This window comes from Lepidochelys kempii, chromosome 21, assembly GCF_965140285.1.
Source record: "Lepidochelys kempii isolate rLepKem1 chromosome 21, rLepKem1.hap1, whole genome shotgun sequence".
In the NCBI taxonomy this organism is placed as follows: domain Eukaryota; kingdom Metazoa; phylum Chordata; order Testudines; family Cheloniidae; genus Lepidochelys; species Lepidochelys kempii.
In genome coordinates this window covers 9,260,966-9,284,279 of record NC_136400.1, presented here as the reverse complement: position 1 = coordinate 9,284,279, position 23,314 = coordinate 9,260,966, and the positions used below count along the sequence as shown (strand labels likewise).

Genomic DNA, 23,314 nt, shown 5'->3' with positions numbered 1-23,314 from the left:
TCCTAGTGAAAAAGTTTTTCCTAATATCCAACCTAAACCTCCCCCACTGCAACTTGAGACCACTATTTCTTGTCCTGTCCTCTTCTACCACTGAGAATAGTCTAGAACCATCCTCTCTGGAACCACCTCTCAGGTAGTTGAAAGCAGCTATCAAATCCCCCCTCATTCTTCTCTTCTGCAGACTAAACAATCCCAGTTCCCTCAGCCTCTCCTCATAAGTCATGTGTTCCAGACCCCTAATCATTTTTGTTGCCCTTCGCTGGACTCTCTCCAATTTATCCACATGGTTCTTGTAGTGTGGGGCCCAAAACTGGACACAGTACTCCAGATGAGGCCTCACCAATGTCGAATAGAGGGGGACGATCACGTCCCTCGATCTGCTCGCTATGCCCCTACTTATACATCCCAAAATGCCATTGGCCTTCTTGGCAACAAGGGCACACTGCTGACTCATATCCAGCTTCTCGTCCACCGTCACCCCTTGGTCCTTTTCTGCAGAACTGCTGCCTAGCCATTCGGTCCCTAGTCTGTAGAGGTGCATTGGGTTCTTCCGTCCTAAGTGCAGGACCCTGCACTTATCCTTATTGAACCTCATCAGATTTCACTGCTATTTTTAGCCCCGAGGCCAAGCCCCACAAGCAGACTTGGTTGACCCGGGGCTCTGAAACTCTCTGCCATGGGGAGTGGGTGTGTTGACAGTGTAGATGTACCCTAAGAGACAAAGGGCCCTTCAACACCCCCATATTGAGAAAGTCAAAGTTTTTGCGCACACAAAAAATCATTTTCAAAATCAGGCCATTTTGCAGGCAGAAGGGAAATCAAAAAATTTCCACCCACTCTAAACCTGCATCTTTGTTCTATCTGATAAGAAAGCATCTTAAGGTGATTGCAGGATAACTGTGTCACTAGGGCCAGTAGGTTCCTGTGTGCGGATAAGAATCCTATTTGTCTTCATTCCTAGAATTCCCCTATCTATCTGGACTCACTCAGTCTACCCCTATCTGGAGTGACAGCAGACTTCAGTTGTCTCATTTACTCCAGTTGATGCTTTAATCCATTAAAAAGCCCCTAGTCTCTTCTAGCTTGAGGACACAATCTCTAAGAGTGGAAGAAGTGGAAAGAGAACAGTCGTCAGAGGCGTAGGAAGGTGTCCATGTTAACCTAGTTCCATTGGGCCAAAAGCATCCTCGGAATAATACCCATGGAGGCGATTGCCCTGTTGCCTTCTGTGAAGAGGGCTTTTCACTGTGTGTTCTTGGTCATGTCAGGCACCACTGGCCTACGCAGTGCAATGGTATCCCCTGTAAGCACTAACTCAATGAGAATGGGCAGAGGTCCAGGAAAAGCTGACCTGCCTCTCAGGAAGGTGTTTGCCGGCAGCTGGCATGGACCCTGTTTTGGCAGTGATCTTTCTGGAGTTGAAAATTTAGAGCCACGTGCTTGCGTCTGAATGAAAACTTAGAGAAAAGACTGATAGCCTGAGAAATCAGCTGGACAATGGAGTTGACACATGGCCATACCATCTAGTGTTCAACACCAGCCTAGATACAAACACCTGTAAGAGACCCAGTGTGGACACCCCATTGGTGAAGATGCAAAGCTTGTCTGCAATCGCAGACCACCACAGATGTGAGATGAAGCCCTCCCCACGTGCTCTGTGCAGGTGGTTCTTGTATGCTCAGGAGCCAATAAAGTGTGAATATCCTCCCTGCTCCAAGATGTCAGCCTATTGTGAGTTAGGCCTTGTCTACACTAGGAGGTTTTGCCAGTATAGTTACACTGGTACAGCAATCATGGCACAACCCTCTGCTGTTGGATCAGTTTAAAAATGCTTAGGCTGGTATAGTTTGTCAATAGTTGTGTCTGTGGGCTTTTACCAGCACGGCTAATCGAGTAACAAATCGCACATAGCTATGCCAGGAACATCTGTAAGTGTAGACGAGCCCTTACTTTTGGGGTAACTTCTCCTTGGCACTGTTTGATGTCAAATGCCAGGATCTGGCAAGTTGCTGGCTTACTGCTGGCTTGCTGGGGCCATCCGTTGAGCATTGCTATTCTATTTATTCCTTTATATTTCCCTTAGTCCCCGTCTCTCATTTCATCTACAGTAGAACCTCAGAGTTCCGAACCCCTCGGGAATGGAGGTTGTTCGTTACTCTGAAATGTTTGTAACTCTGAACAAAACGTTACGGTGGTTCTTTCAAAAGTTTACAACTGAACATTGGCTTAATACGACTTTGAAATTTTATGCAGAAGAAAAATATTGCTTTCCCTTTGTTTTTTAGTCGTTTACATTTAACACAGTACTGTATTTGCTTTTGCATTTTTTGTTTGTTTTTTGTCTCTGCGGCTGCCTGATTGTGTACTTCTGATTCCAAATGAGGTGTGTGGTTGACTGGTCAGTTCGTAACTCTGAGGTTCTACTGTATTACTACTATTCCGGGGTATGTTTCTTTGCACGTGCTGCTTTTATTCTGTCTAGTATTCGTTTACTCCACAATCTATCGGGGGGTGGGGAATAAACCATCTCAACTTGCCATATTTGAGATAAAGCCACTATTATCGGCCCATTCAGATCTGCCTGGCATCTTTAAACTGTTATTTCTATTGCGATAGCACCAAAGAATCCCAAGCAGGTGTTGGGCTCCCATTTTACTGGGTGCAGTGCAAACAAATGACACACCGGCAGTCCCTGCCCCAGAAATCTCTCAATCCAGGATTTGGGCAAGATGCAATGGGGTGGGAGGAGCCTTTCAAAGGCACACAAAGGGCAGTTAAGTGCCTGACTCTCTAGATTTTTTCTCTCTCTCTCTCTCTCTCTCTCTCTCTCTCTCTCTCACACACACACACACACACACACACACACACACACACACACACACACACACAGACACTGGATAAAAAGACAAAGTGGAGAATTTAGTGGTAGGGGGTTATGGTTTGTGAGTCCTGTACAGCATTGGCATTTTATTCCAGAAGGCCACTTTGAAAGTCTTCTCAGAATGATTGAATTGTTAAATGATTTCATGCGTATTCTGCATCTCTTTCTCTTTTATTAAAAAAAAAAAAGGCCAAAAAATATAAAAGGAGTACTTGTGGCACCTTAGAGACTAACCAATTTATTTGAGCATGAGCTTTCGTGAGCTACAGCTCACTTGTAGCTCACGAAAGCTCATGCTCAAATAAATTGGTTAGTCTCTAAGGTGCCACAAGTCCTCCTTTTCTTTTTGCGAATACAGACTAACACAGCTGTTACTCTGAAACCTGTCCAAAAAATATAGTTTGTCTTTCTGTAGTATGGACCGAGGCTTGTTCTGGACTCCTCCCACATTTCTGTGCCTGGATGACAAGGGATGTCATCCACTCGATAAATTGCCCTGTTCCATTTGCTCTCTCTGAAACACCTGACACTGGTTGCTGGCGGAAGACAGGATACTGAGCTAGGTGGACCATTGGTCTGACCCAGCATGACCATTCTTATTTTCTTATGTACAAGCCACACCTTCATTGGCATCTGTGGGGAGCTTTTTGTCAGTCTCCTGCGTGGGGGTTGCTTTTGTGCCGTCTCTTGGTATGGCGAGGCCATGGGAATATATGCCCCAGAGGTCCCCATTCAGCAGTCCGTCCCTGTTCAGCAAAGCACAGGCTTAACTTTGGGCATCTGCTCAATTCCCCTTTGACTTCAGCAAGACTTAGGGTAAGTCTACACAGCCAAAGTTAAAGTTTTTTTGCACCCCTGATTGAAGAAAGTTTCAGCGCTGTAAGGGGCAGTGTAGGCAAGGCCTTAGAAGTGAAATGTGATTGAGTGCTTTACTGAATGAGGCTGTACTTAAGTATGTGTCTAAACACTTTGCCAAATTGAGGCCTTAGGGCCTGAGCCAATGACTGACCAAATCAATGGAAAGACTCCCATTGACTTCAATAGGCTTTGAATCAAGCCCTTAAAGGAGAGAACCATAGAAATGTAAGGCTGAAAGGGACCTTGAGAGGTCATCTAGTCCATCCCCTTTATTGTTGTAGCATTGACCTGCAAGGTGGAGGGGTCAGACTTGATCCAAACTACGTCCTGGTGGCTGAAATATCCAGATATGCTTAAGAAACCCAAGAGGCTTAAATCTGCGTTTCCCAGAGCATCTTTTCCCATTGGCCGCAGACATTATATTGCAGTGCCTCTAATGAGCTCTGACAAAGGGCTCACCTAGGGATTTACTTAGTTTAAAAAGCTGCTTATTGATTAATGATCCAACAGGAATCAATGCCTTGTTGTTTTCTAAGGATTCCTTAATTATTACTATGTTTTGGTGGATTATTCAGTATATGCTAAGTAATCAGAGGGGTGCATGTGTGTGAAAAAAGACTCTCCTAAACACCACTAAAGTACAGCCATGAAGCCTGCCTGCAAACCCAGCAAAGAGGTTTCCAAAGGGATCCCAATATGGAAAGGAGAGTTGTCGCAAGGAAAGGGCTCCGGACCAGTGCCCTGAGTGACCAACAAAAACAAGTTATCTGGGAAAGGAAGAGCTTTGGAATTATGGGCAAAGTGGATGTGTGTTAGGGATACTTTGAAGTGGTCTGAGCACAAAGAATCGCAGCTTGGAAGTGGGCCTTGGGACCTGTTTCACGATCAACATGCCATCTGGAAATGATGCAGTTCACTCTTGTGTACAGGGCCAGCACCCGTCCGATGCCTCACTTAATATGGCAGGCACCTGTTGTCTTACAACTGAGTAAGTGGTGTGTAGGCCGTGGGGCAGCCCTTCTGAATAGGGATCAATTTCACAAACTGAATTAGGTGGTTGCCATTAAAAAGTCAACATTTGCCAATAGGAAGCACTTGGTGGTAAATTGTGATAACACTGTTTGCTAAAGGAATAGGGAATAACTGCATTACTGCAGATACCGCCATGTAGTAGCTGTTGGCCAGTGCTGTCTCCTTCATGGCAACCATGGTAGTATTTAATTACGAACCCCACTACAACGCTTGTAAGCTGAGTGACTTCTTTCCCTTCAGTTGAGTTCATGGATTAGTGTGGCGTGACTATAAGTTACCGACTTGTCTTCAGGTGTCAGGGGATCGGCGGGTGGGCATCTCTTTCTGCCTGGGTCTTTGTGTTGTACAGTGATGTTCAGAACAGGTAGCAGCCTGCCATGCAGGAGAGTTTCAGATCTCTCCAGCCGGAACAGTGGAACCAGAGCATAGTTGGAAACCTCCTGAGGAGTGTGAGAAGAACAGGAAAAGAGGAGGATGGAGGAGAGCGCAGAAAAGTGTGTAGCACTATATCCTGTCCAGGGGGAAGCAGTGATGTGCCATGTATATCTCTTCCAGAGATCACTTGCAATGAGGTGGGGGATGGACCTTGGGAGTTTGAGGTTTGAACAAAGCAGAGTTTGCTGTCTCAACTTCCTTGTTTTGTACCAATGGGGTGAGAGTGAGCAAAGAGGAGTGGGTGGGTGCGTGAGAGAGACTAGGTGTGCACACTGGAGGAAATCGTGAGATGACCCTGTTGTCCAGCTGAGTCAGGAGTTGGGCTGGATTTTCCACCTACCGCATTTGAAATAAGACTTAAGGCATCTTGTAGTGCTGACCCTCTAAGCAAAGCTCTGCCACCCTGGCCTGAGTAGTTTTTTTTCATGGGGTGGGAAATTTTACATCATTAGTATCCTTGCCATGTTCCTCTTCCACTTGATAAGTGCAGGCAAAGCAGAAGTGATGTCCAGGCGGGTGTAATTTTCTTGCTGCTGTCTTTTGAAGCAAGGCTGCTCTAAACAGAGCCAGGGTACGGGTGAACCCAGCAGTCCCCATTGTTACAAATTTGGTCCCTTTGTGCTTCCAAAGAACTTGGGAGGGAGAGGGGGATTTTTTTTTTTTAAAACGGCTTCTCTCCAGCCGTGGCCCCCATGTAGCGGCTGATATTGTACAGCTTGGCGGGGCGGGGGGAGGCAGCGCGCGGGGATTGGCTGGCAAGTAACCTAGGCGTCAGATTAATGAAGTGCTCCTGTCAGTCCAGAGTGTCACGCCGAAACTCCTCTTGATGTGCTCATAAATCAAAGTGACGGCGCCTGTTACCCCAGTAGCTGCACCCACTCAGCTGCGTCTAATGTAAACAGAGTGCAGACAAAACGCGGTACGGAACTCGGGCCCCGTCTCTGGGGAAGAGTGTGGGGATCACGGGGGGGAGGGGGAGGGACAGGACCCTGGATTGTTCCCTACTAGCCCTCCCCTCTCTCTCCCCCCGTTTCATCTCCCCACCTCCGCAACACGAGAGAACGGAGCGCCCCAACGGCCGCTGGTGACTGGCAGAGCGCAGTTCAGGAATTACTTTCTTTGTGTTTGAGATTTTTATCGGTGGGCCGATAAGCTTCATACTTCATTGGTTCTGTCAAGAGCGCGCCGCGGATGACCTCTGAAAGTGAAAGTGTCCAGAGAAACCCACAGACTATGGCAGCCGCACATCTTGCGGTGGGGGAGGGAAGGACACAAGCGGCCAGGCAACACCAGAAGGAAACTTTATTTTCTCTGGCAGAATGAACTACCCCCTCCCTACTGCTATAAGAGGGAGCTGGAGGGATGTGGCTTGCTGGAGGGCAAAAGGGTGGGGGTAGAGGGTATAGCTGGGTGTGAGGGCATGATTTTTTCTTTTTTGTCTTTTGCAGAATTTGGGCTATATATAACATATTTGCAACTACCCCACCTGATTTTGGGCAGGGGAGGAGGCTGGGCTATTAGAAATCCTACACAAGAAGGGCTATACTGGGTCAGACCAATGGCCCATCCAGCCCAGTATCCTGTCTTCCAAAAATGGCCAATGCCAGGCGCTTCAGAGGGCGTGAACAGGTAATCCTCATGTGATAAAACCATCCAAGATTCACGAAGCGTTTTTGGGGCACACATGGCCCAAGCACCAGCCAAAGCCCCACGGTGTTATTAATTTTGAATGACACTGAAGCCAGACAAAGCTGATGTGACTTTTGACACACACACACACAAGCTCGGCAGTTTGATGGTTAAATTCGAACCTGGAGCTGAGTGTGAATGGCCTAAAAATGACTGTGACCCCTCCCCTCCCAACGGGCAAAGGTTGGTATTTATTCAGTGCAGCTGTGGTTTTCAGAGCAGGAGACTGAGAGGCAGGACTCCTGGTTTCCGTTCGCAGCTCCAACCCCTGATGTCGGGCAAGTCGCTTCTCTGTGCGGCCGTCTGTAAAATGGGTGCGATCCTCCAGTGCTTCACGCAGGGCTGTAGAGTCGGAAGAGCTTTGAGATCCCCCATTGGCGGGTGCCGCAGAGAGGTGGTCTCACCCTGCTGACTTTGTGCATTGAGTCCCTGCAGCTGCCGCGCTGTTGCCTGTACGTACACATGCCAGAAGCCCCTTGGAGGTGGTGTAGGGTTCCTAGGACTCTGGAGCAGGTAGATGGAAAAGATAAAGAGCCCTATTGAGTTATGAGGTGAAAGTGATTTGCCCCGGGGATCCTAATGACTTAATCCGCTCCCAATTTCCTTCTGTTTTACAGCCTGGAAGTTGAGTGAATGAGGCAGTGTTCAGGTGGCCTGATGTAACAGGCAGGAACCTGTGCTTGCCGAAAGGCCCATGGGGAAAGGAGAAAGTAAACTCTGGCTGCTGTTGGTAACAAAGGCAAGGGCTGGGCTCCCTGCCCTCCCCTCCAGGCCTACATGTGTGTGTCTCACACCCCCATAAAACCCTTCCCAATGAATGAATGACTGGCAACCACTGAGCACAACTTCTGTCTCCTTTGGGGCCTTCAGGAATCTGCTCTCCTCACATCTTTTCCCCACCAAAGTGCTGTGAAGATAGTCCTCCCTGGTCCCCTGGCTAGGAGTCTCTCACCCCCACATTCCTGACCTTGCCTTGGAGTGCGCAGGCTACCCTAGCGTGTGCTGGCTCCCAGGCACCCAGGAGTTAGAAGATGAAGGTTTGTTGTTTTTTTTTCTCTCCGAAGGGAGAGCACTATAGTCTGTGCCTTAGTCACCAAGCACAGGAAACCCCGAAACTTGGGGGATAAAGCCCTGTTGATTTCTCCTTTGGGAGCCATCCTGGCCGGGAGATGTGCAAGACAGGGTCTTGTCCATCTCTGGCCCAGTGATTGAGAACCAAAGATCTAAATACCCTACTGTTCTTCAAGGAAACCCAAGAGCTCACCTTGCTTTACAGACGCTAATGATTAACCCTCACAGCCCAGCACTGAGGTGAGTCAACCTCCTTATCCCCATTGTAGATGAGGAAACTGAGGCACAGCGAAGTGAATGACTTGCCTAGAAAGAAGCAATGAGTTGGTGACAGAGCAATGGGCTTCTGGTTCCCAGCTGTGCTGTTTAACCGCTCTCCTGCTTGCGGTCAGAAGCTCCTGGGTTTTTCCCAGTCTTGTCCAAAATGATCCAAACCTCTTGCACCTACCTGGGAATCTTCCAAGAAGAGTCTCTTCTCCCAGGATTTACAAGGTGTCTTGGCTCCCGGTTAGAAGCTCAGGGTTTAGTTGGGCAGAGGTTCAGGTTGGGTCAGTTCTTGGCGCTCCGTATGAGGCGGGGATGGATGACTGTTTCACGATGGCTCCAAGCTGTGAATCCTCACCCAACATTATTATATTATTTATTATCAGTATTACCCCGGCACTTAGGAGCCATAGCCCTGGACTGGGGCACCATTGTGCTAGGGGCTGTACAGACACAAAATAAAGGCAGTCCAAGCCCCCGAAGAGCTTACAACCTAAGTGAGAACATTGACTGTAAAAAAAACTTTTTCCTCGGGCCAGCCAACTTGGGGGAGAAATGCAAGGTATCTGTGTATGGACTCAAGTTAGGGGCAGTGCTCGAGTGAACTGTGCAGTGAAGACCAGGCCTTGTGGATTTTTACTTCTCCAGGAGCTCCCTGTCTTAGGTTAATGTGTATCTGAGATGAGAGAAGATTTCTGGAGCAGTAGCTGGAAGTTTCCCAGCTTTCTCTGCACTCAGAGAGGCAATGCTTCCTTAACACCTGACATTGGCCGGCCTGTGTGCTGACAACAGGTCCAAGGAATCCAGAATTGGAAGGGTTACGGCAAAGCCCACTGCTGTGATGAGTGGGCAGGTACAGGCTCCCTCTCTCCCAGCTTGCCGCAGATCAGCAGCTGCCCTTTCCCTCCTCCCCCATTCAAACCTCTCCCCCTCTAGTTATGTCTTATGTGTTTCTTATCACCTCCCCAGAGATGGCTCCAGCCTAGTAGGGTTAGAGCAGTGGTTCTCAACCAGCACACAGCTGCAGCCCGTGTGACCTCTTAAGGGCCATACAGGTCGTATATATGTTGTGTGGATGCAGCACATGTAAACATGGAGAGCTGCATATGTGGCCCAGAGTGGTAATAGGTTGAGAACCCCTGAGTTAGTCAGCTGATAGGTGGGGAGGGTATGTCTTATCTGAGTGGTACCTTCTGTGGTCTTCCATGCAACTGCTTTACTTTTCTGTGTTGGTCTCTCCCAGCCCACAGGTGAAACTGAGGGTCTGGGTTCCTTCTCCGTGGTGTAAAATTGAAGGGGTGGAGGGACAAAAGACTGGCAATGAGCACAATTAGGGGCTTGGAAACACTGCGACCTGAACAGCCGGTATAAAGAGTGGGATTGCCCACTTTACAGTGCAGCTGAACCTGGTCTTTGTTCTGTATTTGTGCACCATGGGATCCTTGTCTGGGACTGGGGCTCCTAGGTGCTGCTGCAATACAAATAATAGCATACAGAATTAACAGATGGGATAGAGAAGGGAGATCGGGAACCTCCATTTTCCCCCCGTCTCATCAGTCAAGAACACGGGAACGTTTGCTGCAACTGTGAGGTGGCACATTCAAAACTGAGGAAAGAGAATACAATTACACATGGAGCCTGTGGAACTCATTGCCACAAGCTAGCCTGGAGGCCCAAGCTTGTGAGCGGAGCAAGATTCAAGAAGAGGTTAAACACTTATATGAACAGCAAGGCTATCCAGAGTTACAACAGTAAATACTCAAAGAGGAGGGGGGAGAAATCAGTTTAGCAAGGAATATAAACCGTCCTGTTACAGGTCATGAACCAGCTGTTAGCCCCAGGAGATTAGGTGGACATTTCCTAGAGGGCAAGTTCTTATACGTTCTCTTTTACGACAGTGCCTAGGCACCAGCCAAGAATGGGGTCCCATTGTGCCAGGCTCTGTACAAATTGTCCAACAACTACCTGACGGCGGGCTTGTGATGCTTAGCTAATTATTTGGTAAAAATAAATATTTCTCCATAAAACAGGGATGTTATTTACCCATCTTGGCCTCTTTCCAGCCCTGGGAAAACACTCCTGGTAACCACGTTTGTAATATAGGGTTAATGATAACTTTGCCTTCTTCCCAGGAAGCTCAATGGGCGAATGTTTGTAAGGCGTGTGGAGAGCCTCAGCCAGGCACTGAATAGCAGCGCAAAGCAGCGGTAGTGTTCTTTAGCCCCCTGCGTGATCCCAATGCACAGGCGTTGGAAATACTCATCGAACAGATGGAGCTGGAGCACTCGGGTGTTCTAAGCAAGCTCACACGCACACTCACACTCTCTCCTCCCTCTTTCCCCCCCCCTCCTTCTCCTCCTCTTCCGATAGATCAAAGACTCTGTCTTGGCTACATGCTGACTGGCTACCGAGGACCAGCAATTAGGACAAAGATCTGTGCTGACCAGGCGTAGGGCTGATGACGGGAGCCAGCACTCCGTGGCGCTCTGCGGGGCCCGTCTTCCCTTTAAGGCCTCGGTTGCAGTGTCGAAAATAATGTTTTGATTTTTTTTTTTTTCCCTTTTGTCTCCTAGCAGCCGTTGGGGAATAAACAGCTGGCATTCCAGCAGCAGCTCCTGCAGATGCAACAGCTTCAGCAGCAACACTTGTTAAACCTTCAGCGCCAAGGGCTGGTCAGCCTTCAGCCGGGACAAGGCACCGTTCCCCTGCAGACCCTTCCACAAGGTAAAGCGCGTGGCAAACCTCCGCCCTCTCCTTCCGTCCTTTAAAGCCCGAGCCCTCCGCTCCAGTCGGCCTGGTGGGCGTTACCCCTGCGAAGCTGCTACAAACGCAGCCTCCGAGCTCTGAGGCTTTTAGTAGCCACCGGGTGGTTTTCAACCCACTTTAGGCCCGCTTGAGTCTGTCTCCTTCCGGCACCGTCGTGGGCTATACAGGAGCGGTAACAGTGATTCGTAGACTCGATAGCAGTAAAATTGCACAGGAGCAGTTGAGGTATATTCTGTAAGTTCAGGGCCCGATCCTGCTGCCAATGAAGGAGGCGATGGGAGTTTTGCCTTTTAAATCAGTGGGCACAGGACCGGGCCCTAAGTTTGCGTATATGGTTCCTGTCTGTTTAATGCCCTGGCTGATAGAGGTTCCTGTGTGGGGCTGGTGGTACAGGCAGATGCTGGGAACGAGGGATGCGTGCCCAGAAGGCAGAGTTCTTCTGCCTGGAGAATGAATGACCTGTTTGCCTGTGGAGGGGTGGCCCATCTGGGTGAAGGGCAGAGGCCAGAGCAAGGCACGACTTCCCCTAGATTCACTCAGGACCCTCCCAGGTTTGGGTCACGCACTGGAAACTCCCCCCAGCTCATTCCGAGAGCTTCATGATCCTTTTGAAGCAAGCCTGGGGCCAGGGCCAAATGACCGTTGGAACCTGCCTGTTGAAAGTGTGCAGCTCCGGCAGGCAGGACAGACCGATAGATGAAACTGGGCCGTTTCCACTGAGCGGTGGGTTCACTGGACCCCCACGCTCAGAACAAAACTTTGGGCAGGGGGAAGTCTGGGTGCCTCGTGGAGCAAAACCTGAAAGGAAGGTTCCCTCGCGTGCCTGCAAACCAGACCCACTGAATTTCCTGTGGCGATAGCCAAGGCAGTGAGAGGGAAGCTGGTGCTGCTGCCACCATGGCTAGATAGCGCTTAGGCCTCCAGGGCTGTCAGGCTGATGTTCTTCACCCACCCTCAATGAAACTAAAAGCTGCCCTGCACTGGGTTCTTCTCAGCACAGGTTACTGTTGGTTAGCGGTGGTTCTCCAGTCCATATCTTCACCCTTGTCTCTCTGCGTGTGTTTTTCCTCCTCTCTCCCTTGACCCCGTCCGGCATGTAGCTGTGTGTCCCTCGGACCTGCAGCAGCTCTGGAAAGAGGTCACCGCTACCCAGCCCGTAGAAGACAGCATCAAGCAAGAGGGCCTCGACCTGACCACCAACACTTCAAACTCTACCTCGTTTTCGGCCACCAAGGTCTCGCCTCCCATTTCCCACCACTCTCTCCCCAATGGACAGAGCGCCATGCTCACGCCAAGGAGGGACAGGTAGAACCAAGCTGGGGCAGCCTTTTATTTTGCCCTGTAGGTCTAAGAAAAGGCTAGATGGCTAATGGGTCCATTGTTTGCCTTAGGGAGTGGGGGCAGCATAGTCCAGTGGACTAGGAATTGAGGGAGCTGGGCTCTGTTTCCAGCTCTGTTGCTACGTGGGCAAGTCGCTAAACCTCTCTGCGTCTCCACTTACCTGTCCGGAAAATGAGCTATAATCATGTTCACCAGCCTCCTAAGGCTTGACTGATGCATTTGAGAGCCTTGGCTGAAAGGTGCTAGGAGATGTGTTAATGTCTTGGGGTGGTCCTGGTCTGGAAGCTTCTTTGGAACTGCAGTAACCAGCCTGACATGTGTAAGATCCCCAATGTAACGGTTCATTCCTTCTCCCTCGTCTCTCACACACACTCTCTCTCTCTCAGCAGCTCTTCTCATGAAGAGAACCCCGGCTCCCACCCTCTGTACGGACACGGAGAATGCAAGTGGCCAGGTTGTGAAACCCTCTGTGAGGACTTGGGACAGTTTGTCAAGTAGGTCGCCCCCCTGCTGTGTCTCTCCAGGGCTGTCGTTTCATTCCTGGTTCCCCCAGGTTGTGCAGCCAGTGTGGTGGTTTGCAAATTGCCCTGCGTTTGGGAGCCGTCCAGACCCTACCTGTCGCTAGCAACCTGTGCTTCAGTACTGCTTTGGGCAGAAGAGGGAGGGGGTGGTCCTTGCACCTGCACCCCGAGCTGAGGGCAGTATAGGTAGGTCAGAAAAGCCATGACTTCCAACTGTCTGGGGTTAGGCAGAGCTCATCCTCTCTTCAGAGGCCACAAGTGTGGCCTTAAAAAAAAAACAAAAAAAACCCACCTCTGGTTACGATTTTTCCACAAGTGGCTAGTGATTTTTTGCAGGGGCACCCAACTTAGCACCTTGCAGGGGTTTGATTTCCAGAGGGCTCAGCACTACCTGAAAGTCACGCCCCTTTGGGGGGGTGTCTCAGATTGAGCCCCCAAAATCACTCGTCCCTTTTTTAGGAAACTCTGGGCCTTAGTGTCTCTGTGTCCAAGTTCCCCATCTGTACAAGGGGGATGATAGGACTCCCTGTGTCTTGGAGTTGGAAACTCCTCAATTTAGCCAGCAGGTGAACTGTAGATTCAAGCATAAAAGCCAAATTGGGGCCCCCCCATCCCATAACAAGGCGGTTAGTCTGAACATCCAGGGGCATGTGAGAGGGATGGGGGGAGTGTGTGCCAGAGGAGAAGAGACTGTAGGAGATCTAGAGAAATCACAGGACTTGGGTGGGGGAGGGCGAGAGAAGACAAATGAGGAAAGTTAGCAGCTCACCCTCAGTAAGGGGGGAAGAGAGAGAGAGAGCGAACACGCGCAAGAGAGGAGAGAAAGAAACAGATGGGAGCTCGGCAGCTTGCTGACACCGCTTGTGGGCTCTGTCACTGGCTGATTAACTCTGCTGTCTAAGAGCCCTCTGCTAGCGTCAGGGTCAAACAAATTGTTTTCACGCTTCGTCAGAGGTGTACTTAATTAGTTCATTTGCAATTAGATCTCTTTGTAGCCGGGATTTTTAGCAAAGACATCAGAAGAAACTGACGGGTTTTTGTGTTTTCCCCCCCTCCCCCCTTTGCACTGAAGGGAATATTGTGGGAGTTGGGGCAGAGATGCACTGTGCGTGTGTGTGTCTATTTGTGTCTGAAAGACTTTAGTTTTACAAACAGCGTGTCAGCCGATCTCGCCAGCCGTGAGCCTGCCTCCCCACTTTGTTCAGGCAGGGAGTACCGGAGGGTGGAACAGGTGCCAGCTGCAGTGAATACCAAGGCAGACTCAATCAGGGGTAGGGAAGAGTGACTGCTGTGTGTCGGGGGAGATGGGTTAAGAAGGAGAAAGCATCTTTATTCAAAGGAAAGAGCCAGGAGGAGAGGACGGGGGCATTGTGCCTTGCTGTAGCTAAGGAACCAGAGAGGGGTTCCACCTAGTGGTTAGAGCAAGTGGCTTGGTGACTCAGGACTCCTGGGTTCTATTCCCTTCTCTGCCTCTGGCTTGCTACCAGACCTGAGGTAAGGTTTCGCCTCTCCGCACCTCAGTTTCCCCATCTGTACAATGGGTCTAATACTTAACTGACCTCACAAGCAGATTGCAAGCAGGGATGGGCCCAACCCATTATCACTGAAACTAGATCAGAAGCTCCGCAGTGTTTGGATCGCTGGTTTTGGTTTGACTCATGCAGAGTGGGGCACCATCTGTGAAGTTCCCATCTGAATCCTGAGCTTCTCCAATGTTTTGGGTAGAGATGGTTGAAAGAGGGGGAAGAATTTTTGCAAAGATATTTGTAAAAAATTTGTCTCCGTTTTTAAATTTGAAATGTTTCAAACAGCTTGAATTTTTGGGTGCATCTGAATCCACGGGGCCAATTTGTACCCAAGTTATTGGGCTTCTTATACATGCTGGAGCAGTTTGAGGAACTCCACCCCTGGGCACAGAAGGGAAGAATGAAACTTTCTGACACTGAGATGAAAAAATGAAAGCACTTTCCAGATAAGATCCCCCCCACCCTCAATTTTACACTTTCCTCCTTTGGCAGAGAATGCCACAACACTTGACAGCTTATTCTTCGCAGAAGTACTCATGTCTTAGTCCCACCATGCAGAGGAGCAAGGAGTAAAGACCCCTAGTCCATCTCCAGCTGGATAGGTAGTCGTGATGAAAGAAACTCAAACATTTTGTTGGGTTAGTTCAGATACAAGTCTGAAAGCTTGTCCCTAACATCATGTTCTTGCAAGATAGGGCTGGGAATCTCCCATAAACAGGCTTTTCAGTGAGAATCCTGGTACCTCCTGCTGCTGGTTGGTGGGTAGATTCCATCTGGACAGCTTCTCCCATGGTATCTCTGTGTTTTGTCCCTAGTCCTGGCCGGAAACCGAGTCACCAAAGTGACCATCATTTGCATACCAGTAGCATGCTTGGTTCCATCATGGATAGAGGCATTGCCTTTACACCTAGGAGCATGCAACCTAAATCAGATATAGAAAATCTGGCCCTGGACTGTCTAACAAGTTAGGCATGCATTGTGTGCTCGCAATTCACAACTGATTTGCTTGTGTGGTTACTGTGGTCGCACTCACAAATGTCACTTGCACATACAATTACCTGATTTGTGTGTCTGGTAATTATACCTGTAAATTAGACATGCATTTTGCCATGGGATTACACACCTCACTGATGTGAGAACCTAGCCCATCGTGTGACATGGGCTCATAGAGCCCCAGATAAACCGCCTTTTCCAAAGCTGTGCGTCTTGGAAAGTGGAGAGGGTTCAACCATCCAAACCACGGTGGGTTATTGTCGCAAGACTTCCTGGAAGGCATGAGTTTTAAATGGCTCTGAAGACAGGGAGGTTGCTTGGCACAGCATGCAGGGAGTTCCGAACAGAAGGGATGGAGCGAAAGTCAAGAGAAATGAAATACCGTTATCTGCACATACATACGATCCCTGAGGAGACTTACGGTGGCTTCTGCAGGAAGAATCACCTGCTGGTTAGAGCACTTACCCAGGGTTGTGATGGAGAATCCATCCCTGGCTGTTTTCCTAAGCCATCTGCTGTAGTTCAGGCCTGGGTTAATTCAGGGAGGTTGTATGGCCTGTGTTGTACAGGAGATCAGACTAGGTGATGGCAATGGTCCCTTCTGGCTTTATAACCTATAAAACTATTCCTGGTGCTGCCGTCGGCTCTCCCATGTGACCTCGAGCAGCTACTTCCCCTCTCCGTGCTTCAGTTTCCCCGATACCTACTTCACGGGGGTGGAGAGTGGAAGCTAAATTAATTCATGTTTGTAAAGGCTTTTGAGGACTCTAATAATATTTAGCTCTTACGGAGTGTTTTTCATCTGTGGTTCTTACAGCAGAGGTCAGTATCACTGCTGCTGATTTACAGAAACTGAGACACAGAGAGATGCAGGGATTTGCCCAAGGTCACGCAGCAGGCCAGCGGCAGAGCTGGGAATAGAAACCATGTCTCGAGACCCAGTGTAGTGTCCTGTCCATTGGGCCACACCGCCCTAGATGGAAGATCAGTGCGAGGCCAGGTGACTTACTTATTTCTGATCTGATTGACCTGCCCCTAAAGGGACTTTTTAAAGTCATGGATCGATAAAAGAAATGCCAAACGTCACCCTTATAAAGTAAAATCCCAGGTACTAGAGAGCAGGGTTTTCCCGTCACTTGCCCTCTTAGGTCACATTACAGCAGCAGGACAATTACACTGCAAGTTGGAGCTCGGGTGACCGTGGGCCAGATCCTCAGCTGGTACCAGTAAGCCCATTGAGCTAGGCTGGCTTGACACCTTCTGAGGATCCCGCCCCGTTGGTACCGTGTGTGATGGGAGCAGAGGAACGATCCAGAGCATGTGGAAGGGGAAGAGCAAGGGATGGAACTGACTGATCAGGGAGACTGGAGAGAGAGAGAGAGATCAAAGGGGGACAAATGGGGCAGGAGTGGGGAGTGTGCAGCACAGCGTCTCTGGGGAGCGTGGGACACGCGAATTCTAGCTTTGATATTGCTGTCGGCTTGTCAGCAGCAGCTGCCCCCGGCCCAGGGAACTCGGTTTCCCAACGCCGCAGCATCCAGGAGCGCAGGCTCTCTACTGTTTTGTTGCATGGCTCTGGTTGACCGTCGAGGGAGAGGTTTGATAGCAGGGATCTGTCGAGTGGCAGGGTCGAGGGAGAGAGAGAACAGAGGCCGAAGAGCGGCATGGCTCGAGGTGAAGGGAAAAGAGGGGGACGCAGAGCTCAGAAAAAGGGGAGAGGAGACACCAATGGCAGGCTGCTGACAGTGCAGAGCGCTCGCCGCACGGGGCTGAGGAGGCTCGCTCTCTCTGCTCGTTTAGTTAGCAGAGCTGATGGGGATCCGCATGTTGTGTTTCTTTACCAAATCCCCTCACCTGCAGCTGAGTCTGAAACGAGGGGTTCCCACATTTGCAAGGCCTAGGGCTGCTTTAGACAGCACCATCGTGGCAGGTGTATTTAAAACATCAAAACGTAATGCAGCCCTAATGTTTTCTTGCACCTTGAATTCACCCTGGCAGAGAATTATCCCTGCTCGTTCGGCGCTCACCAGCACACTGAGCCAGCTTTCCTCGTGTGCCTCAGTTGGAGGGAGAGGCAGGACTTGGGCTGCATTGTCAGGCTCAGAAGGCCATGCTTTGAGCACCCGGGGTTTAGCAAGATGAGGCCTGGAGGAGAGATGTGTCAGAGCTGTGTAGGGCAGGATTGATTCCTAGTCTGAGAGGCAGGGAAGAGCAAAGCATTCCCCTATTCCAGGGAGAGCCCATAGCCCAGCACCTCTCACTGAGCTATCTCCACTCTCCCTGGGTTCCAGATCCGGGGGTTTCTCTGCCTGTCCTGACATGCCTGTCTGTGCTCCTGGCTGGGATCTCCATGTGGTTGAGGGAGGAGATTTCCTGGCTGGCAGGGAGCACTCAACCTGGAATCATGACTAAGACTGATCCCGTATGTTCTTCCGTGAAAGCGAGCATGGGCCATTTTGATGCCATACACGTTTCCCAACAAGGGACTTTGTAAGGAGAAGGCTCCGCAGCCAAAGGTGGCCATGAGGTTTTTGTTTTGATGGCAGAGAGAGAGGAAGGGGAGGGCCTTGTGGGTAAGGCATGGGACCTTGAGTCAGGAGCCCTGGGTTCTAGTCCCAGCTCTGCCGTTGACCTGGCTATATCCCCTCCTTGGTCTCTGTTTCCCCATCTGTAAAATGGGGATGATAATATTTACTTGCCTGGGGGAGTTTGAAAGGCTTCATGCATGAATGTTCATGAGGCACTGAGAGTCTAGGATGCAGAGCACCTCATAAACGCCACCTCCTGCCTTTGGGGAGTTCCTTATGGAATGCAAATGAATCCCCACGAGGCTGCCTGTGTCTGCCTAGAAACCTGCTCCTCGGGGGCAGTCGGTCTTTCCAGGTACATCCTGGAAATGGGATTCTCCAGCTGAGCTTAAGGAGCCAACGGTTGTACCATACGCGCACCTCCCCTGGGGCTTGGCTTGCAGGCTCACCCTCCACAGGTACCAACTGTTTGTTTTGGATTTCAATGGACTCTCTGTGGCAAACTACAGCTGAGGTGATCCAAGTGCTGTTGGGGAAGGGGCTGCAAGACCGTGTGATCCAGGGGATAGGGCCCTGGTCTAGGAGGTAGAAGACCTGCTGTTCTCTTCTTGGCTCTGCCAACGACCCGCTGTGTGACCTTGGCCAAGTCACTTTGCCGCTCTGTGGCTCAGTTTCCCCTCCCATGCTTTGTCTTATCTGTTTAAATTGCAAACTCATCAGGGCAGGGACTGTCTTGTAATGTAACGAGCAGATTGGGGCCTGCAGTGCTCCTGTAATACAGATAAGAGGTACTTGCAGGCTGTAGGTAGGTGCGGATTTAGTTGGGGATTGGTCCTGCTTTGAGCAGGGGGTTGGACTAGATGACCTCCTGAGGTCCCTTCCAACCCTGATATTCTATGACATGGGCCAGTAGGAGGTGCTGTGTTTCATGGCGGGCTCTGGGATATAAAATCCATCCTTCTCTGTCTAGACACCTCAATACAGAACACGCACTTGATGACCGAAGCACGGCCCAGTGTCGAGTTCAAATGCAAGTGGTGCAGCAGCTGGAAATACAGGTAGGTGCAAACCAAAGAGACTTGAAGGGTGGTGTTGAGTCAAACTCTTTACTTGCCCTGGATATAAATGGCAGAATTAAACTGTTCTCCATCGGGAGGGAATAGCTGGGTCTAGGGTGACCAGATGTCCCGATTTTATAGGGACAGTCCCAATATTTGGGGCTGTGACTTACAGAGAGCCAGGAAACGTGATCTTTGACAAATTATTGTCGGGCACAGATGAGCAGATCTAGGAGGTCTTGGCCACAACAACGTGCAATCTTCTATAGCTGCCTTTAGGGCAGAAAAATAGTTGTCAATTGCACCTGAAAATTAGGCACACATTTTGCCATGCAGTCGCACACCTATCTTAAGGAGAAGGGCCCTGTCCCAAAACCAGGTGCGGGTGGGCGGGCAGCAGGGGAAGGACTCAACCCCTCAAACCTTGGTAGATGACACATTCATGTACATATGAAACAACACATCGAATGGCTTGATCAAAAAAGAGAGACTCTCACTGTAACTAACATAAGGCACGGAGGCTGGGTATTTCAAGTGGAAATCCAGTGGAAGATGGATTGCACCTGATTTCCGCAGACTTCTCTGAACATTTCAGCCAGGATGCTGCATGTCCTGTGCGTTTGCTTCTATAGCATGTGGGGGTTTGACACTGGCACAGTGGAACCAGTGTGTTGTGTGTGCTTGTGTTGCTATCTATGGCACCATGTGTACATGAATGTTGCGTAACGGTTGCAACCCGTGGGACTAGTGCAATATTCTGTATCCGACTCTAGAGCCAAATCCTAGTCGTCCTGAAGCCAGGAGAGCTGGTTGGTGCTCAGCACTTCCAAATATCAGGCCGTGTGTTAGGTGCCTGAATGCAGACTTCGGAGCTCACCTGTCAGGCCCCTGTTTGTGGAAATCTTGACCTTGATTTATCCTGTGCGTTTCATACAAGCTGACTCCCCCCTCCAGAAGTGCCTTATGTAATTAGTTAACAAAAGAGGGCGATTCAGAAGAAATGTAGGCTTTCCGCTGAGGTTTGCGAAGCGATCGAGGCTCAAGGCAAGAGAGAGACAGGGGAGCTGTTGCAAGCAGCAGCTGCGGAAGGCTTTCATTAGCGCAGGCAAGTTCGGGTAAAGGGACAGGGTGGTGCCAGGTGGGCGAGGGGAGGAGGAGATAATCTATGAGAACTGCCTATGCGGAGTATTTTAATGACGTGTCTATACGGCACGTAGGCGACGGTCTCCACATCTCTCGCACGCGTGCTGAATGCAAAGATGCCTGGTGCGTGTGACCGTGGGTAGGAACTGTAGTGCCGTGTGACACGTGTGCATCCATTGCACGGGGGGGTGTGCACGCATGTTGCCATTTTATTTACAGTTTCTCCCATGGGCTTCTCTGCCTGCCCTTTCCTGGGAAATACCAGCCCTGGAGCTTGTGTGACAGACTCCGGGGGTACTCTTGTTATCCAGGTTGCCTTGGCTGCTAGTTCACACCTGTGCTGGGGGGGCAGCAGAGGAGGCTCTGCTCGAGGAGGGAGTGGGCTAGCTGGTGTAATGCAGAGTGCTGGCAGGAGTTAAAGCAACGTAGGATGAAGCTGATGGCGGGGAGGGGACGAGGGAGGGAAAGGGGTGGACATTTTAAAAAAAAAAAAATTAGAGAAAAAAACTCCCTGGAGCACTGGTTGGAAAGTGAAGTTGAGATTCTAAAGCCACCTGAGTCAAACCGTGTGATTCCATCCTGTTCCCAAACGCTCACTAAAGCAAGAGGTTGAAAGCAATTACTGGAACTTGGAGAGGGGAGGGAGGAGGTGGGGTGGGGGAAAAAAAAACCTGAAGGGATAGCAGAAAGCTCTGTGCGCGAAGAGGAGAAGCTGCCACCAGAGCTACCAATTATAAAGTTTTCAGCACGGCGCTCCCGCTGTGTCGGCTGAGAGAGTGTCTGCATCAGGAGGGGAGATCTGTCAGCTCTAATGAGAGCGTCGGAGCCGCTCAAACTTCCAGCCAACTCTGCTCCGGCTGCTGCTTTTAACTCCTTCCTTCCCTGGCTTCCCGCTCCACTCCCAGCGAAGGATCCTCCTCAGCAGGGGCGGGGGGGGGGAGGTAGCCTCTTTGGGTGCCTCCTGGATTGCAAGCGGGGCCCAAAGTTTGAGGGGATGTGGCGGAAAGGGAAGGTGACATGTAGAGAGATGGTGTCAGGTCCCATTGCCTCTCCACAGCTCAAAATCTCTCCTGGTGCCACAGCGAATATTTCACCCTTCCCCGCACTCTGAAAAACAAACATACACAATTAAAGCAATGTTGCACCAGTGGGCGGATGGGTGGGCAGGTAGGTAGGGGAAAATGGGAAGGAGTGTGGTGGGGGTGGGAATAGAGAGGTAGGATCTGATGCACTGACACTGGGCAGGGGAAATACAGGCTCACTGGTAGGGAACAGAGTGGGTGGACGGGAGAGGCTGATGATGGGAAGGAGAGAGCGAGAAGATGGATGGGGAGAAGTGGACTAGGCCCTCAGGTGGAGGAGGGAGGCATGAATACGGAGCGGAGTGACAGCCACCTGGGAAACGTGGAGAGACAGCCCCAGAGAACAGAGGAGTGGGAGAAGGGAAGGAGTTTGGCGGGTGGGAGGGGATGGTGGATGGATAGGAGAGAAGATGTGTGGATGGATCTACATCTAAAGAGGCATGGAATTACTCTATTTTGCAATAGATTTTTCATCCCAGCACCTAGAGCGACGCCCGTCCAGCCAGAGGGCCGGGGCCGCTGCCTTCCTGTGCAGCCAGAGGCGTGGGCATGGCAGGCAGACACTCCAGCAGCCGTCAGCACACATCCGGGTCTTCATCCCCAATAGGAAAAGGCAGCTCTTTAGGGGGCCAGGGAAGCGATCCCATGGCCAAGTGCATGGCTTTCAGGAATGTTCGGTGTTACTGGGAAGATGCTAGCGGGGGGTGTAGACCACAGCACCGGCAGCCTCTCGCCATGGGAGAAGAAGAAAGGCCCCGGGATGGAAGAGAACAGCCCTGCTCTGTCACATAGCAGCACTCAGGGAACGTTGGCCAGACAGTGCCAGGCATGTGGGGGCCAAGCAACGGATGAGAGAGGAAGCTTGCAGCAGAAGCGCATTTCAGCGAGCGCTCCCTGGGAAGCTGGGCGCTAGAGAGCCCTGGGAGTTACCCTGCAGCAACAAGTAACCTCTTCCCTCCTGCTTCGCCCCACAGCTGGCGAAAGAAAGCGAGCGTCTCCAGGCAATGATGGCCCACCTCCATATGAGACCTTCGGAGCCGAAGCCTTTCAGTCAACCTGTAAGCACCAGCCTGCCTTCTCCATCTGTCGCTCATCCCCTCGAGTTTCCTTCTTCTCAGTGCCTCCATCCCTGTCCCATCTGTCCACCCATCCCCGTCCAGCTCTTCCAAAGCCCATTCCCAATGTCTTATCGCCACTTTCCTCTCTCGCTTCGCCCAGGGGTTTGAGCCAAGCCGTGCAGACCATGTCCCTGTTAGTGGCATGGTGGCAGTCCAAACTGGGCAGGGTCAAGGACATACTCAGTGTCTCAAGCCTGGTTATGATGTCCTTGGAGCAATGATCCCCGAGTGATCCGCTTCTGGTGATCTTTGCCCTAGAGGGCCTGGGCTTGGTTCTGGTCCATGCTGCTCCCTGTACTAGCCATCCAATGCTTTACCAGGGCATAGCTCATGAAAAGCCCAGGTGCTGACGTCCTCTGTGTTAAGGAGGCTCTGGGGAATGCTGGCCTCCCCCCAGCCTGCTCCCTCCTGCTTGGTGCCATCACCCCGTGCTCCTGAGGAGTTTATTCGTTGGAAGGGTGGCTTTTCTCTCTCTCTGTTGGTCGCCTGTTCTCCCTATACTTTCATGGCTTCATCCCCCCAGGTCCTTCTGCTCCTGTTCAGTAGTGAACCTGGCTAGGGGCATGAGCAAACATGTCCCCATCAGTGCCCTGTCCCCGTTAAAAAGCTCACTGAACAAAATTCCAGGCCAGAAATCGGGATCATTGCACCTATCCCCCGCAAACCATACGCAGTGCCCTTAATATCTTGGTACCTGATCCCTCGCCAGCTCCTAGCTCAGCCCTCACAAGGGTCTGGGGAGTACCCGGGTCAGACACCCCTAAGGAACCCCTGCGTGCTGCAGAGAGTAAGTCCTGATGACTCTGCAGTCGTGTTTCCTCCTGAGTTGCCCCCGTGTGACGTTCTAGCGGTGCCCTCTCTAAGGTGAGCTGTAACGCCAAGGGTTTGACACCGATCACGTTGCGGTGATTACTCCTGAATTCCACCTGCTGTTTCCGTGAGAGGCAGGAGTCTCTGCTTCCTGTGCATAATGCTTCACTTCCTGTCCTGTTCAGCGGCTGCCCACAG

The 23,314-nt window shown here is 50.7% G+C and overlaps 1 protein-coding gene across 6 annotated transcripts in view; it reads left to right on the top strand.

The window, feature by feature from the left end:
* FOXP4 (forkhead box P4) overlaps positions 1 to 23,314 on the top strand; it is a 142,187-nt gene that overhangs the window by 89,342 nt on the left and 29,531 nt on the right. For 3 of the 6 annotated variants that reach the window (XM_078849758.1, XM_073319688.2, XM_073319693.2), the window contains 5 exons: positions 10,804 to 10,954; positions 12,097 to 12,301; positions 12,724 to 12,831; positions 18,876 to 18,963; positions 22,163 to 22,246. In XM_078849758.1, the coding sequence (XP_078705884.1) occupies positions 10,804 to 10,954; positions 12,097 to 12,301; positions 12,724 to 12,831; positions 18,876 to 18,963; positions 22,163 to 22,246 (636 nt within the window). The remainder of the gene's footprint in view (positions 1 to 10,803; positions 10,955 to 12,096; positions 12,302 to 12,723; positions 12,832 to 18,875; positions 18,964 to 22,162; positions 22,247 to 23,314) is intronic. The other 3 variants (XM_073319692.2, XM_073319691.2, XM_073319690.2) reach the window with 3 other exon arrangements.